Source organism: Typopeltis vanoorti, chromosome 3, assembly GCF_054136105.1.
Source record: "Typopeltis vanoorti isolate ZY-2024b chromosome 3, IOZ_Tvanoo_1.0, whole genome shotgun sequence".
NCBI lineage: Eukaryota > Metazoa > Arthropoda > Arachnida > Uropygi > Thelyphonidae > Typopeltis > Typopeltis vanoorti.
Window position 1 is genome coordinate 89193859 of NC_143551.1, and position 17699 is coordinate 89211557.

Sequence of the window (17699 nt, forward strand, 5' to 3'; positions counted from 1 at the left end):
TAGATATTTCCGATATTCCGGCAATGTCACGTTGCCATTTTCTAAAGGAACTTACCAAATATCGGAAATATCTATTAAAGTATAATTTAATTTATATTCGGATCTACGTTGTTTCAATTCCCTAAGTTATTTAGAAATGCATAACCAACGTATAAGCCTGTCTACGAGAATTTCTTCTTTTTTGATTAATAAGTTTAGATTAAAATTTGACTATGCAAGATCGACCTTTTGGGAATCCATTCTGTTCTACTAGTTTGTCCTCTGCAATAATGTTTAGTTTCTCTTTTAATATTTGTGTATATACTTTGTACCCTGCATTTAGCAGACTAATTCTTCCCTTATAGTTATTGCAGTCATCTTTATTTGCTTTTTTCATAAATTGAAATATTTATCCCCCCCCCCAAGAGTTTCGAATTTTTCCAGAATTAAAGAATTTCAGAAGTCTTTCATTAAATTTTTCACCTGCATTTTTGTATATTTTTTGCATATATATATATATATATTTTGCATATTTATATTGGCTTCTCCTGGAGTTCTTCCATTTTTCATCTTATTTATTATATTTTTTAAATTCTGATATTATAATATTTTCTGTTAGGTCATTCTTTGTTTTATAAAATTTTACTTCTTGATTATCTTATCTACTGATTTTTGTATTTGAGAGTATTATTCAGACATCTCTGGATATTTTGCAAGTAAATATGATACTGTATTTAATACAGAATTTAATAATTGAACCAAAAATAATATAAGATTAAGAACCAATAAATGAGCATAAAAATATATCAAATAGCAGAAATAAAAAATGAATATAACAAATTACAAAGATAGATAGTAAATAAAAAAAAAAAAACTATAGATTTCAGAAGGTTAAGAACAAAAAACTGAAATATCTGCAGTATACATGACTAGCACACTGTTGTGTGCTAGCCATTTCTTCAAATTTATCATTGGATTTTAGACAACAGAAAGTAGTTATGAGCTTGCTGTTTGGTTCACAAGATAAGGACATATTCAGTGCATTTTGGTTTAAGAGTAAGTGAGTAATTTGTCTTATTTGCCTTGAGAGAGTGAGATTAGATAAGGTGTTTTCATGTTAATTGCACACATTGGTTGATTCTTATAGTTAGAGCTCAGAGCAACATAATTTTCCTTCATTTTCTTGCAGTCAATAATGGTGACCTCAATTTCATGAATGAGGTTTAATTGTATAGCACGTAATGATATTTCAATTATGAGAATTTTGTTAATATTGTTAGTGTCTTTTTGTTTTTATTCTTAGTTTTTGTAGTGGGATATAAATAGTCTGATATATTGCAGTCTGGGGTCTTTTCCGCAGAGACAAAGCTACATGCCACCGGACAGGTCCCCAGGTTGCGGATTGTGGAATGGCCACTAGAGATGGTGGCTAACTGCAAATAGCCAATAAGCAGTCCCAGACAAGAAGCAGCAATACTAACAGGATGTGGTGGGTTAGTGGACAACTCCAGTAACTCTATAAAATGCCACAGAAGTCCAATGATGGTACTGCGTCAAGGCGAGCTTAAGCCGCCTTAAGCCTAAATCTGTATGCTCCTTCTCTTTCTGATTCTCTCCCAAGCTCTTCAAGGAAGACTAAGGGTTTGTTAGATAAGTGTCGATGTGCTGACAGTAAAAAGAAAACACGATTGAAATCTGATGTCAAAGTACAAGAAAAAAGACTCATGCTGGCTCGGACATTGTCCGGTCAAACAAGGTCCGCGTCCCCAATCGAGTAATCAGGATTGGATCGAAAAATCAGTTACTGAAAACAAAGACAAAAAAATCAACCTGAGGCCTGTAAAGGATGGAATATCAATTGGCACATGGAATGTCCGTACACTCTGGGCAACTGGAAAATTGCAGTTGCTTCAAGAAGAAATGAAGAAATACAGATGTGATATATTGGGTATTTCAGAAATGAGATGGACAGTGTCAGGGGAATCAAATTGTGGAAGAGTTCTCTGGTCAGGAAATGAAAGTAAACATGAAGCAGGCGTAGGTTTCCTGCTAAGTAACGAGGCCTCAGGCAATGATAGGATACAAACCAGTTAGTGAAAGAATAATGGTTGCAAGATTCAGTGCCCAACCATTTAATATCACAGCCATTCAAATATATGCACCCACTGCAGAGAGTGCAGATGAAAACATTTAGAATTTTACAAGGATCAATATGATCGACCTGATATTAATAAACCAGAAATGGAGAACCTCAGTTCAACAGTGCAGATCATTCCAAGGAGCTGATATTGATTCAGACCACAGCTTAGTTATTGCGAATATAAGACTAAAATTGAAACAGAAGAAGTACAAAGGAAAGTTCCAAAAAGCTAGAGACATCTCAAAACTAAATGAAGACAGGCTAAGAACAGCATATCAGAACATATTGGAAACTAAGCTTAAGACCGCAAGTGAAAAACAAAATATAAATACAAGAGCAGAATGACTGACTACAGTGCTAAAAAAAAGCAGTAGAGGAAGTAATTCCTGAAAGAGAAAAGATCAACAAGAAATGAATAACTCGGGAAACTAAAATTGGTACAAGAGAAAAGAGAACTGAAACTTAAAAGAGATAATTCAGAGGCAGCAGATGAGTTATACCGTCAAAAATGCAATGAAGTATGGAAAGCAGCAAGGTCTGATAAAGCTAAATGGGTTGGAGGACCAGTGCAAAGTTATTGAACAGTAGCATGGAGAACACAAAACTAGAGAGGTCTTCAAACTTATAAGAAATGTCAATAGAAAGTGGCAAACAAGATCAGTAGCAGTCAAAGATGAAAATGGTGAAGTATTGATGGACAAGACAGAAATCATGCATAGATGGACAAGATATTGCAGCAAACTATATAAAAAATCAACTAAATGATACTGCAACAGAAGTAATCAAAGAACTAAAAGCAATCTCTCCACCAGCAGAGATCTTTGAAAATGACATCTTGGAAGAGGAGGTGAATAAGGCTATAAAACATCTCAAGATCAACAAGAGTCCTGAAAATGACAACATAATAGGCGAAATGCTAAAATATGGGGGAGAATCAGTTGTAAAAGAAATACATCACCTATGTAATGAAATATGGAGATCAGAATATGATCCCGAAGAGTGAAAAAAATCGGTCTTGGTTGTTCTTCATAAGAAAGGCAGTGCTTTAGAATGCACTAATTACAGAACTATTGCATTAATGAGTCATCTTGGCAAAATGCTGATGAAAATACTAACAGAACACCTGAAGGGGCATATGGAGGCACATCTTCCGGATGAGCAAGCCGGATTTCAACAAGATCGAAGTACAGTGCAACAAATACTCACACTAAGACTAATAGCAGAGAAAGCTCGAAGAAAGAACAAAACGATATATTGCTGTTTCGTGGACTTCCAAAAAGCATTTGATAATATTGACCAAAATATAACATTGGCTGTCTTGGAATCGTATGGTGTGGACAATAAATTGATCCGCCTGCTGAAAGATATAAACAGCCAAGCACAAGCAAAAATCAGGATAGCAGCTGAGACTGGAGATTGGTTTGCCACTAGTCAAGGCACAAGACAAGGGGACCCAATATCACCAATCATCTTCATCACACATCTGGGAAGAACACTAGATAAGATTAAAGAAGAAGGTGGAAGCATTTCAATAAATGGCATGAGAATAAACTACCTCTGCTTTGCAGATGACTTCGTCCTGATTGAAGAAGCAGCAGCTAGGCTGTAACAGACGTTGCAAACACTATACACAGAAGGAAAAAGATATTGACTAAATGTCAACTTTGAAAAAACTAAAACTGATATTTGGACAACAGGGGTTACCGAACAGAGTTACGATAGATAGATTTCAACTGGAAAATGTGGAACACTTCACATATCTTGGATGCCATATGATGCTTGACTTGGACCCCAAAAAAAGAGATAAAAATTAGAATAGCCAGAGCAACAACTGTTTTAAAAGCCATGGACAAAATATGGAAGAGCTAAGCTATAAAGATGCAAACTAAACTGCGCATTGTAGAAACCTGTATCTTCAGCAGCATGCTCTATGGATGCAAGGCCTAGGTACTCCTGAGAAAATCTGAAAGGAGGATATTGGCATTTGAGAGGAAATGCTATAGAAAGATCTTGAGAATAAGCTGGATACAGAAAGTGAACAATGAGAAAATCTACTGACGAATACAACCAAAAGAAAACCTGATCCAGAAAATAATCAAAAGGAAACTACATCTATTTGGCCATATATGTAGAATGAATGATGAGAGAAAACTAAAAACGTTGCTGTTTGGAATAATTGAGGGAAAGAACAAAAGAGGAAGACCAAACAGAGAATGGGGCGACGATATTGTCAAATGGTGCGGAAACTCTATACACAAACTGAGTCATCTTGCACAAAATAGAATGCAATGGAAGAATCATATCAAGATGGCAGCAGACACCTACAGGCATTGGACCGATGGTTGTTGATGATGATATTGCAGTCTTCATATCTTCATAATGTTCAGTTAAATGTAACTTTAATAGTGAATCTGATGTATCAGATATTGCATCCACGTTTACAGTTAAATTTGTAAACATGCCATGGTAATACATTAGGCTGCATTGTTGTGGTTTTGTAGCTATTGTGTATTTCTCGAATAGTTATTCAAATAAAACCCATTTTCTTAATTATTTATAAGTACAGGTAACCCTCATATAATACGGTACTTATACAACACAGTTTCGATATAGCGCGGTCTACAAATTGTAGAAACCCTTGTTCAATGCGGTACTTATACAATGCGGTTTCAATACAACACATCTACAAATTGTAGTAATCCTTTATCTTTTTATATATTTTTCACCGTGCAACTTAAAAATCAAATTTTATCTTCGTTAAATTTGCGTCTACAAGTATCGCGCATGTAGTTATAAGAAGCAAATTTATATTAGGGAAAATACCCTTTAGCATTCATGTACGTCAATTGTTTACCGTATAAAGTGTTTATTGTTGAAATTTGCCCTTGTTTTTTGCCAGGAAAGCACATTAAAAATCATAACTGTGTTAATCTCTTTGTGTTAATTTGGACAGATGGGTGTTTATAGGGTGTGAGTACTATTACTCACACCCTATAAACACCCATCTGTCCAACCTTTATAATACTGTTTCACATTTGGGCAGGTGCATCAAAATCTGCTAAAAATACTTGATCTCATCTAGAACAGACAATTTAGTTGACTTTTTCCCTTCCTTCTGTCAATTTCTTACATATTGGGATATTATTTTAAAGTCTATATTTAATTAGCTATTATCGTTCTTTCTTCTAGAGTATTCCTACTTGTATAAATACAGTGTTTTGTGCTATGGACCTTTTCTCTGGCAATATGCTTTCAGCACCTGATTTGTTAAATACTCCTACACTGGTGCATTGCAAGAACTGGTGTTTAAGGAGAAATAAGAACATCCTGAGATTTCTTAATAGCTGTAGTCCTTGAGGGAAACTGCGAGGAAGACTATTCCACAAAGAGAAGTGGATGGAATGAAACAGAAAGGAATTAATTCAGCAGGCTTAAAACTGAATAGCAAACAGATTAGATCTGCTGTGGATAAGCTGATCATACATTTAGAGGCAGGAGGGAAAGTGGAGGAAATGATGATATACATGAATATGAATGCCAGTAAAATACCTCTAGAAAAGACAGAAGCTTGTCTATGAAAAAAGTCATTAGAGTGAATCGTGTGTGTCTGTGTTCAGTTATACCTTCTTGTCAGAGAAGAATTTTAATTATTATTCCCAGTTATGTTAATGTTATGTTTCATATTTTTCAGGAAGGACACGGTTGCGAGAAAATGACTTGGATCCAATGGACCCAGCTGCATATTCAGAAGCACCACGGTAAGCCTCAAAAGTTTATTATAAACTTAATTATTTTAACTGTTTTCTAAGGTTTTTGAAATTTTTGTAATAAGCTAAATTTTGTTCTTTATTTAAAAAAAAAAATTATAAAAATATCTTAGTAAAATGTCTTTAATAATAAAGACAAGATTTTAGAACAGGTGAATTCATTTAACTACCTAGGTTGTATGATTGCATATGAAAATGAAAAAGATATGAACCTAAAAATTGCAAAATATTTAAAAATAACAGATGTGATTAACTCTGTATTTAAACCAAACCTAGTTCAAAAACAAACCAGACTAAAAGTATACAATACATTAGTCCTACCAGTCCTAATGTATGGAAGTAAAATCTGAACAATAAAACAAAAAGACAAAGATTAATAACAGCTGAAATGAAGTTTATGAAAAAACTGCAGAGTATACTCTATTTGATCACAAAAGAAATGAAGAAATTATGTAAGAATTAAACCAAGAATCAGTAATAGAAAAAATTAAAAAAATATAAACATAAATGGATGGAACATGTTCAAAGAATGAAAACAGAAAGATTACCAAAACACGCCTTAAAGTACAAGCCATTAGGAAAAAGAAAACCAGGATGTCCTCTTAAAAGATTCAATGGTGACTTCTAAGGCCACTCTAGGCCTAAATCCTTGATAGGCATGATGATTAAAGACAGCACTGAGTTAAAAAGAATGGCTATGATAGCAAATGGTTCTGTGTAGAGGAAATGGATGCAAGTTTTTGAATGTGTGAAGTGAATATGATGGTAGAAAAGACTTGTATAAGAAGGATGGCATGCACCTGAATGAATTTGACATTATGAGCCTGGAGAAATTATTTATTGGGTTGAAACCTAATGCAGAGCATCAGGGAAACAAAATCATCATGAGAGGAACAGTGCGTTCAACTCTAGTATGCAAATATGGCAATGATATGAATATCATTGGTCATTGTTATGAATCTGGCTATGAAAAAAAAAATGCTAAAAGAAACAGACATGTAACTATAAGGAAGTCACTTTGCTTATTTATGAGGCATTGATATGACTGCATCTGGACACTGTGCAGATTTGGTCTCATGGGGTTCAGAGGGGATAAAGAAGCTGTCCAAACCATGCAGAGATGAGTTACAAAATAATATTAGGCTTGTGGAATGTAGATTGAGGATTTGAGAGTATGTGTACTGCAGACAGTAGTAAACAAAAGAAAGAGGGTGATATGACGTGACAGAGATCTATAAATTTCTGAATGGGTGCTATAGTTTGATGAAATTTTTCATTATATGGAAGGTGAGGAGAGAACATAGAGGCATCCATGAAAGTTAGGTTTGTGTGTGGTTGTGGTTAAGAAAGGTTGAGAGGTGGATTTTTCTCTCACAGACTGGAGAGTGGGACAGTTTTCTTGTTGAAGTAGTGAGTGCATTCACTGTGAATGAGTTTAAGAGGATTGAGAACTGGTGTGTGTGTGTGTAATCAGTGGTTGATGAGTCCTTGACTCCCTACAGGTGTCAGGTAATAATAATAATAGCTTCAAACTAAACAACAGCCCTAGAAATACAATTTTGAAATTTGTTCTCCTTCATACTGTTACAAGTCATTTATCAGAAATCTGGCAGAAATGCACATTTATCTTGGAACCAGACCTGTAGTTATTTCCTGCTATGAAGGACACGTGTATCTGCATCTGCATCTTTAAGTTAGTTATTGTTGGAAAGTTTAGTTTCTTGAATCTTGAATGGCTTTTCGAATTGTTTTGCAGATTGAATGAAGAGATATCAGAACTGTGCCAGAACACAGCTACTAAAATGTGTGCCATATTTTATTAGCAGTTATGCAATGTTTTTCTATTACTTTTATTAATGGAAAAAAAAAAAAGACTTAAACTTGAATGCATTCTCATTACCAGAGTATGCTTATCCAGTTTTGTACCCAGAGTAAGCAAGTTATTTTATATCCTGTTTACCCATATTTATTTTGTATAATAATTTGGAATTGTGCATGGGCAGATTCCCCATTTTCTCTCCTCCCTTGACATAGCTTATGTTCAAACTAATACATGGTCATAAATTTACATAAATGAAATAAATATTGATATTCTTTTTGAATGTCACTCAATATTTTCATTTCTAATTAAGATCATGCATAATAAAGTTAGTAAATAGTATTTGTGACATACATAAACTGGTTCTGCAAGCTAAATGACAACCCAAAAAAATTCTATCATTATGCTTCAAGTAAAAGGAATGAATATGAACGAATAATCTTCTGAATGCAGATGGTATGCAGGTGAAAGATTATTCAACTAATGAGTGTCCATTTTGCTAAAAGCTGTCAACCTAGTGTATTCAACATTAAATGAGCTCACTGCTACCTCTTCACTGGATGAAGAAACTCAGGTGTATGAAGAGGAGGTACTAGAGCTGTTGCACAAACTAAATAAAAATTTGGTAATAGAGATTGTGGGATATCAGCATGAATGCTAAGAGATTGTTGAGCTGAACAATCTATTCTTTTAATAAGACTATATAATTTGAATCTCAGAACAGGGAAGATACCACAGGAGTGGAAAGACTGTATGATAATTCCATTGCATAAGGGTGGTGCAAAGACTGTGTCCAGCATCAGTATCTCTGGAGTGGTTGTGAAGATTTTGGAAAAGTTGGTTAGGGCTTGCATACAGAAATAGGTTGAGAGAATCAACACTTTGCAACAAACAGCATGGGTTTAATAAGAGAAGGTCATGTTTGAGGGAACTTGCTCACGTTCTATAATAATGTTACTGTTGGTTAGATAAGAGGAATGGATACATATGATACTTTTAGATTTTGCTAAGGCTTTTGATAGAATAGAAGACTTGCATAAATTGGAAAATATGTCATTGGATTATAAAACATTAGCATGGATAAAGAGGATGGCTGACTGACAGATATCAAGATGCAGTATATGGAATCTGCAAGATTTAAGGTAACCAGTGGTGTACCACAAGAATAATCCTTGGTCCATTGCTATTCAATATATGCATTAATGACATTAGGAAAGATTTGACAAGAGACACATAGCCATTTGCTAATGATGCGAAGATAGGCAAAGTAATCAGGAATGCAGCTGATTTGCAATACTTGCATAATGATTTCATTAGACTGGAGTTGTGGGCATGTGAAAATGGCTATCAGTCCAGTGTTAGTAAATGCATCGCCATGCACTGTGATGGGATTTGATATCCAATATCATATTATATTGGTGGGATCATGCTAGAAGGAAACCGATCAGGGTAGGGATCTTGTAGTTTTAGCGATAGAAAGTTGAAGTTCAAGGGCCGCACAGCAGAAGTTGCCAATACAAGTTAGTTCCGTGGTTTCAGTGGTGATTCTGATACAATTGAGAGAGCACAAAGGAGAGTGCTAAAATGATATCATTAGTGTTGAATACTGATTATGAAGATCAATTGAGAAGTTGTAGACTGCAGACAGGAGAAAGAGGGATGATTTAATTGAGACTCACAAACTTCTGATCAGGGTAGACGGAATTTTTCATTTTATCAAGGGTGGAGAAATGACTAAATGGCATACTTGGAAGTTGGGAATGAATGCCATCAAGAGGTCAATTTTTCTCTCATAGAGTTGTGCATGATTGGAATGGATTGCCATTGTATGTGGTGAGTGCAGCCAGTGTGAATGAGTTCAAGAGCAGGTATGACATCTAGTGTGGGTAATATGTGACCTCCCTTAATGAGTCTCTGACTCTCTGGAAGTCTGTCTTAATACAGTAGAATTCCCTTATTGTGAACATGGATAATATTATCAATTGGCTATTGTTATCAAAATCAATCAGTCCCAAAACATACCGTTTAAAATGAATTAAAAATAATCCATCTATTATAATCAAAGTTCCAGTTATTGTTATCAAAATCCTCGAATGTTTAGCCTTTTCCATCTCAGAATTAAAAACTTTAAGGAAAAGAAAGGAAAAACTTTAAGGGTTAACCAGGAGAAAATTTTACAGAGAACATTTGTCGAAATCTGACTTTTTTTTGTTAATCTTCTTTTAATTTTATTCTTCCATAAATCTTAAATCTTCCAGGCAAATGCAAGTGGATATAAATACAGTTAAATTGTGATTTTTCGAGTTTATTTTCATGTTCTCTTTCAGTAAGATGCTCATTAAAACAGTCCTTAGCATTATGGCAGAAGTAAGTAAAAAATGTCAAGATTTATCTTTTCAAGAAAAGCAAAAAATTTTGGAGTTCTGCGATAAGTTGCCCAAAATGAATCAGCATAGTGTGGCTGTACAGTTAAAAATTTCACAACCACTCTCGTGTAAGATCTTAAAAAACAGATCACACATTTAAACTTCAGCTATTACTAATGAGAACATGGATCGGAAGAGAGCCTGATCTGGTAAGGATACTTAAGTTGAATCAGCATTAAAAGTTTTGTTTACTAATTTTCGTGAAAATAATGCTTCAATTATAATGGGCTTTTGATGTGTCAAAAACAGGTGGAAAAAGCAAGAGAATATTGTATGTGAGTGTATTTGTAGTGAAGAAAAAAGTGCTACTTTTTTTTTATCAGATGATCCATGGATTAAGACCGCGTGGCCAAAAATGATTGCTGAATATTCTCCCAAGGATATTTACAAGATAGACAAAACAGGTCTCTATTTTCGTGCTATACCCAAACATACTTATTTGTTTAAAGATGAAAGTACTAAAGGATTTAAATGTTCAAAAGAGTAAGTGACAGTTTTTTGTTGTGTAGATATGACGGGTGAGAAATGAAAGCTCCAAGTGATTGGGAAAAGTAAAAATCCTTGGTGTTTTAAAGGTGTTAAAAGTTTGCTTGTTGACTACTGTTCTAGTGCAAATGATTGGATGAATAATGCCATTTTCAACAATTGGTTAGTTAAGTGGGATCTTAAATTAAAGAGACATTATCTTGTTAGTAGACAGCTGCACTGCAAAAACAATTTATCATCAAAGAACATCAAAGTAATCTTCTTGCCTTTGAACACTACATCATTAATCAACCATGTGACCAAGGCATCATATGAATTTTAAAGCTTATTATTGCAGGGAAGTTTGTGCCAGAATTATAGCTGATCTTGATTATATAAAAGAACAATCTGATGCAAGTGCAATTGCAGAAAAGATTTCCCTTCTTGATGCATTGCATTTGGTAGCAATGTCATGGAAGCAAGTCTCAGAGAAGACTATTGAAAACTGCTTCCAAAAAAGGTGGATTTTTTAAAACAAACTCTGAAATTCCTTCTTCCAAAGAATTTGAATATCTTGCAGATGAAATTTTTGATAAAATCCCAGACTTTGTCAAAAGAAGAATTTGAAAATTGGTTGGATATTGATAACAATGTTGAAGTGGTGGCTACAATGACAGTGTCGGAAATATGTCAAACTGCTTCTGATGAGAACATTAAACTAGTAGATGAAAGTGAATCTAATACAAGTATAGAAGAACAAATTTTAGAAGCTCGTCCAACCAATGCTCAGATGCAAACAGCTCTATGAATACTTCATCGCGGTGTGCAACATAGAGCAACAAACTTCGAAAGGCATTTGAGTATGAGCAATTTATTCATGAACTACTATATTCAAACACATGATAGACAACACTAGATAAGTTTTTAAAATAAATTTTATGTTGTTGCTTATTAAAAAGTTGTTTATAACAATAAATTGAAATAAATTATGCAATTTTTATATACTTTGCTTAATGTTATGAGCTGGTTATTGTTATCGAAAAGCGACTCTCCCAAAGTGATCACAATAAGCTACATCTACTGTATTAAGAAAATTTGGTTTATTGTGTCAGTCCCCTTTCAGATTATAAGTGAAGTACTTCCTTTCCATATGAAAAATTTTAAATAAAACAGAGTAAGTAAACAAAGTGTTAAATAAAAGTTGGATAAATAAAATTGTTGTTGATGCTTTTTCATATGACTGACTTGCAATTCGGGAATCATTAAAGAAATAAGAGGTTACCAGAGTTATATTTTCACAAAAAACTGAACGCATTTAAATGTAGTAGCATAACAAAAATGTTAAAATTAATTCTTGTAAGAGCTATTAATTTAAATTATTTACTTTATCAGAGGAACATGGTCATCAGGTTTAGAACGCAAAGGTGAAGCTAAAACAGGAGCTGATACCACGGCATCGGGTCCCCTTTATCAAATGAGGCCATATCCTAGTCCAGGCACTGTCCTTCGTATGAATGCAGAGATGAAAACACCTAAAGATATTTCTGCTTTGAAGAAGTAACCTTCGGATCTATTTGTTTTGTGTATAGTGAATAACTTGTTTTTTCCTTAACCACAGTTAAAGGAAAAAAGGGTAATCATATATTATATTTATTAAAATCAAAATGGTTTTATCCCTTCTTTTTGTAAGAAACATTGTTCATTATAAAACACTTGGAACAAATAAGTATAGTAATAAATTTTGAATTATATATTCATTAAGTTTATGAGATCCATTAGGTCATTATTGTCATTAGGAAGTTAGTGATGATGCAAAGTCTTCATTTTGGTCAGTTATAGTATCCTGTTCATCCTTTGGGGATACATCTCAGAAATTTGATGGTAATGATAAGTCTATGAGGTGACTTCTAAAGAAGAACATGCATAATATGTACATGCTTGCCAGTGGCATATATAGGACTTTCCTAAAATTAACTTTTTTCCTATTAGTTACTAATATGCTCTCAGCTGGTCGCAAATGTGTATCAATGAAATTTTCTTAAATGATTAATAAACTATTGTTTTATTAAAGTATATATATTAATTTTCCTATAGACATGTATACATCCTTTCATAAAGTGGGAAATATCCAGAATTCTTGAACCTCCTATTACATATAATGAAAGATATTCATTTGGGAAATTATTTTTACAGAAACACAGTATATTAATGTAGTAATTGTGCATTTGATAAACTCTGCTATACAAGCTAACAGCTTGGATAGCAGAGTTGGTGCGATATCTGAGTAGATATTATAATTGTTCTCCAAACAAGCTTGCTGCAGTTTGCCTGCAGGCATGGATATGGATGTTTGTGAATGTCTTCAGATGAATTTAATTGCCAAGTGTGAGACCACATCTCACTTACTAGAGACCTGAAGTGATATAGAAAAGTTTTATGCTTGGTCTCTGGAGCACAATTTCTTTAAAAAAAAAAAAAATCAAATAATTGCTATAACAAATTTGGTATGAAAATCAGTTTTAAAAACATGGACTATGAAAATAGGATCACTGAAACACATACCTACTTCCTGAACCAGAAACATAGAAATGTAAAACATTTCAGCTATTTAGGAACAATTTTTAATGAAGCTGGTGAATTAAATATAGAATAGACAACAGAGTAAGTAAGCTAGTGTGGTGTGTTTGGAGATTGGGAGGGGGGTTAACTAAATAAATATATATGGAATAAAGAGATAAATTAGTCAACACACTAGCTGTATAGAAGAGAGTACTCAAATTAATTTTAATTAAGTTATGGATCTAAGAGCTGGGTTAGAAATAAAATATTTGATCGAAGACTGGTGACCATAGATATGACCAGTTTCTGAGAAAAATTAGGAGAGTGAGCTGATGTCATCAATGCCAATATCATATTAAACATCAAGATATTAGGAAGGAACTTGGCAATTATTAGCATTTAGGAATATGTGAGCTGAACTAATCCAAGGCGGTATCTTTACTTAAACAAAATGGGAGAAAGAAGGTTAGCAAAACAGATATTTGATACCAGGATAGCAGAAAAAGATTCATTAGTTAGATTGATTCAGTTATTTTTAGGTGTAAGATAAATTTCATTGCCCAGTTTTCGAGAACACTGCCCTGCTTATTGGAAGTCTGAAATGCTTGTTTGCTCTATACCAGGGTTTTTGAATTATGTAAAAAAAATAAATATTAAAAAATTCAACTATTTCTCTTAACCAGTCTAACGTAGCGTAAGTTCACTATATTATTTCTATGGGATTGCATAAAAAAAAGGTAGAAGATCAAAATATAAGATTCGGCAATATTTCTAATATTGCCGAATCTTATATTTCAAATAATAGGCTTATCTGGAGGAAAATTGTTGATAGGAGGTTAGTAATAGTTTAAACTCAGTCGTGTATTCCTGCCATATCATTCTGTAGATCCCTTCAGGGTATATATATATATTGAGAATTTGATGATGATGAACAAATACATTCTCAAACATCCATTCTCACAATGGGATTAAAACCCATAGTGTTGGAGGTTTGTTACGTATTTAGCCAGCCAGGCTGGCAGTAATGCTATTTAAAAAAAAAAAAGTTTGGTGACACTATATGCTGTAACATATACAGGTAGTTCTTGCCTTTACGAATTAATTGGTTCCTGGCGACCTTTCATAAATCAAGAATTCGTGAAGTGGGAGTTTATCTACCTTAGAAATAATGCTGTAAGTGAGAGTTATGTTCATAAGAAGGAATATAAAAATTTTAAATGAATATTAAATGATAAGAAAAGTCTTTACTGGCCAAAGATTTACATATTTAAAAAAACATAAAAAAATTTTAATTATAAAAAGGTTGTTTGAAGGAAAAAAAAAAGCTCATTTCTATATCACCAGATGAATCGGTGCATCTTTTTTTTTTTTTTTCAAAGAAACTTCGAGTGTCATCTGCTTTGTTGGCTTTCGCTTTTTGTTTAAAATAGCTTGATAGCAAGCAGGCGCATTATTCATTTTGTGGGAAAATTTACTAAATCGTTCAAAGTCAGAATCTTGTGATTCAAAGATTGCATGAGCTTTTTCAAGAAGTTTAAATGCTTCTTCCAGGCCTTTTAAAGTGAACAACCAAGTTGGAGCTTAATATTCGTTATCTTCTTTGTCTTTTTCTTCTTCGTTTCTTTCTTGTTTCTCTAATTCAAGGAGATCATTGGGTGAGAGTTCCATAGTGTGAAATTGAAGCAGCTCATTAACATCACCTTCTAGAAACTTCCATTTGCAACTGGTTAGCCATACCTAAGATCGCCTTTGTTTCAGAATTCACAATCTTTGTTGGGTCTTCAATGCCTTCGAAATTATAATTAACTGAGGACAATGTCTATGCCATACTCCTTTAATAGTTTTTTTGGAAAATTTATTTCAAGAGTTTTGCGTTACCTGAATTGCATCTAAAATGTTGAATCTCTTTGATATGAAAGTTTCCATCTTTATCAGTTGCTTCTAAATAATGTACTTTAAACGTCACGATCACTCCCTGATCCATTGGTTGTAAGGGAAGTTGTATTTGGAGGTAAAAAGATTATTTTTAGTCTTTTGTTGTAATAGATATGGTATGAAGGTCAGCATTGAAAAGACAAAGACAATGAAAATAGGCAGAAACATTGAAAATATCAATTGCATTGTAAAGTAAAACATTTCGGCCACTTATGCACGATTTTTAGTGAAGATGATAAATTAAATATGGAAATAGACAACAGAATCAACAAAACGGTATGGTATGAAGTCAACTGAATAAATTTATATGGAATAAGAGAGAAATTAGCCAAAACACTAATATTAGCTGTATACAAGACAGTGTTTAAACCAATTTCAACTTATGGATCTGAGAGCTGGGTTAGAAGTAAAACACTTGACTAAAGACTAGAGACCGCAGATATGAGAGTCCTAAGAAAGATTAGGGGCACAACAGATGGAATCAATGACAATATCATTTTAAAAACGAGGATATTAGGGAAGAACTTGATATTGTCAGCAGGTATGGTCACTTAATCAGAATGGGAGAGGAAAGATTAGCAAAACAAATGTTCTCTGCCAGGTTGGCAGGAAAAAGACCTAGAGGAAGACCAAGATATAGGTGGATTGATACAGTAAAAAGTGCCTTAGAAGACAGAAATATAATACCTGATAATATTGGAGTCTTGACATTTAACAGACTGATTTGGAGGAAAATTGTAGATAGGAAGTTAGTAATGATGTAAATTTTTCACGTAGTACTATCATTTACATATACCCTCAAGGGGTGTATATATCAGGAATTTGATGATGAATGAAATATGTTTTTTCTCACAAAGTTTTACTTCAGGAACAAAGTGATGCATAAGCCAATCTTCAAATAGGTAACCTGTGAGCCAAGCCTTCTTATTTGCCTTCCATATTACTGGGAGAGTATCTTTATTAATTCCTTTTTAAGCTTCTTGGATTTTCTGATTAATGCACAAACCAAGGGTTTTTAACTTGCAATTGCCAGCAGCCTCCTAATAGTAGTGATGCGATCCTTTAATGCTTTAAAACCTGGTATTGAGGATTCTTCTTTTGCGATGCGAGTTCTTGCGGGCATCCCTTTCCAAAAAAGCCCCATCTCGTTGATGTTAAAAATCTGCGATGGCAAGTAATTTCCTTCTTTAATTATTTCTTCTAATTTTTCTGGATAAGATTTTGCAGCCTCACTATCAGCGCTTGCAGCTTCACCCTGTACTTTAATGTACAAAGTGGTTGTCATGCCAACCACTTTGCTTTTTATAGTGGTCAAACCTATCACTACTTGCAGCAAAAGTCTCTTTGCAGTCATCCCCTTTTTGGTCTTTCAGCATTTAAAAAATGGCTAATGCTTTAGTACAAATCGTTTTGTAGGTATTAGGCTTGTTTAATCTTTGAGTTTGGTCGCTTATCTAAGCAGTTAATAGTTTTTCCATATCAGTAATTATAGTTTCTTTATTATGCAACCGTGTAGACTGCATAGATTTGCGCATTTTTTACTTCTTTCTAATATTTTTCTTTATCCTTTAAAATGGTACAAACTGTAGAAGCAGCAAAAGAAAATTTCTCAAAGAATTTTAAGCGTGCTACCTGCTTTATGGCTGGTAATAATTTTGTATATTTTCTCTAGTGAAATTGCTTTTCATTGTTTCTTTTGCTCATTTTCTGGTTTTGCACTGTTGCTTCTTTTTGAAATTGTTGGAAAAGAAAACAAAATAAAAAAATAAGGTGTAATTGAAGAAAACTACAAATAACACACTTGCGTTGCTAAGGCTCGTGAGTGACTGAAGCTTGTTCTAACTGATCATTACGCCATTACTGCATAATTCCCTGTACACACCCCTAATCACCTTCCGGGCATGCAATTTAAAATAAAAATTCCGATCCAAAAAATTCGTAAAGTGAGAACTACCTGTATTTGCTTAATGCTTTTTTGCATACCCAAGCCAAGTTGAATTTTGTCTTTTCTAACACATTTTGTAATGGTTAAGTAATTGTTTTGTAAAAATTTAATTTTTATTTTTTGGTTTGCTTGTTTCTGAAGATGTGTTGGAAATACTGCACATACAGCGGTGTATATATATATTTGTGTTTCTAGGTTATAAAAGTGCATGTTGGAACAGGGCTGTTGTTATTTCTGTTGTAAATCAGCTTTTGTAAGGCATGTAGCCCACAGTTGGTTGCACTTTCTTGAATAAAAAATGCTGAATGCATAGGTTAAAACTTATTTTAAGCATTGTATTTTAACTCAGTAATGTCACAAAAAAAAAAAAATAGGACTTAATCGCTTAGAGAAAAGTCACTTTTATCAAGGATTTAGCCATTAAGCTGTCACAAAATTATTATTAAGATTGAAGATGTTCATACTGCCAATATGTGCATGCTTGGTGCCATGACTATATGGGATTGGATTTTACTTTGTATAAGAGGGATGGCTGACACCTAGACATCAAAAAGTGGTGTGTATTTGGAGGGGGGGGGGGGGGTAAGTGCAAGTCTGCAAGATTTAAGATGACCAATGCAGTCTCCTTGGTCCATTGTTATTCAGTCTTTACATTGGAAAGGAT

The 17699-nt window shown here is 33.7% G+C and overlaps 1 protein-coding gene across 1 annotated transcript in view; it reads left to right on the plus strand.

The window, feature by feature from the left end:
• Positions 1-17359, plus strand: part of PQBP1 (poly-glutamine tract binding protein 1) — a 98299-nt gene extending 80940 nt beyond the window's left edge. The window contains exons 6-7 of the mRNA XM_090390717.1: positions 5811-5877; positions 11989-17359. Of these exons, the coding sequence (XP_090246843.1) occupies positions 5811-5877; positions 11989-12157 (236 nt within the window). The 3' untranslated portion in view covers positions 12158-17359. The remainder of the gene's footprint in view (positions 1-5810; positions 5878-11988) is intronic.
• Positions 17360-17699: the final 340 nt, after the last annotated feature.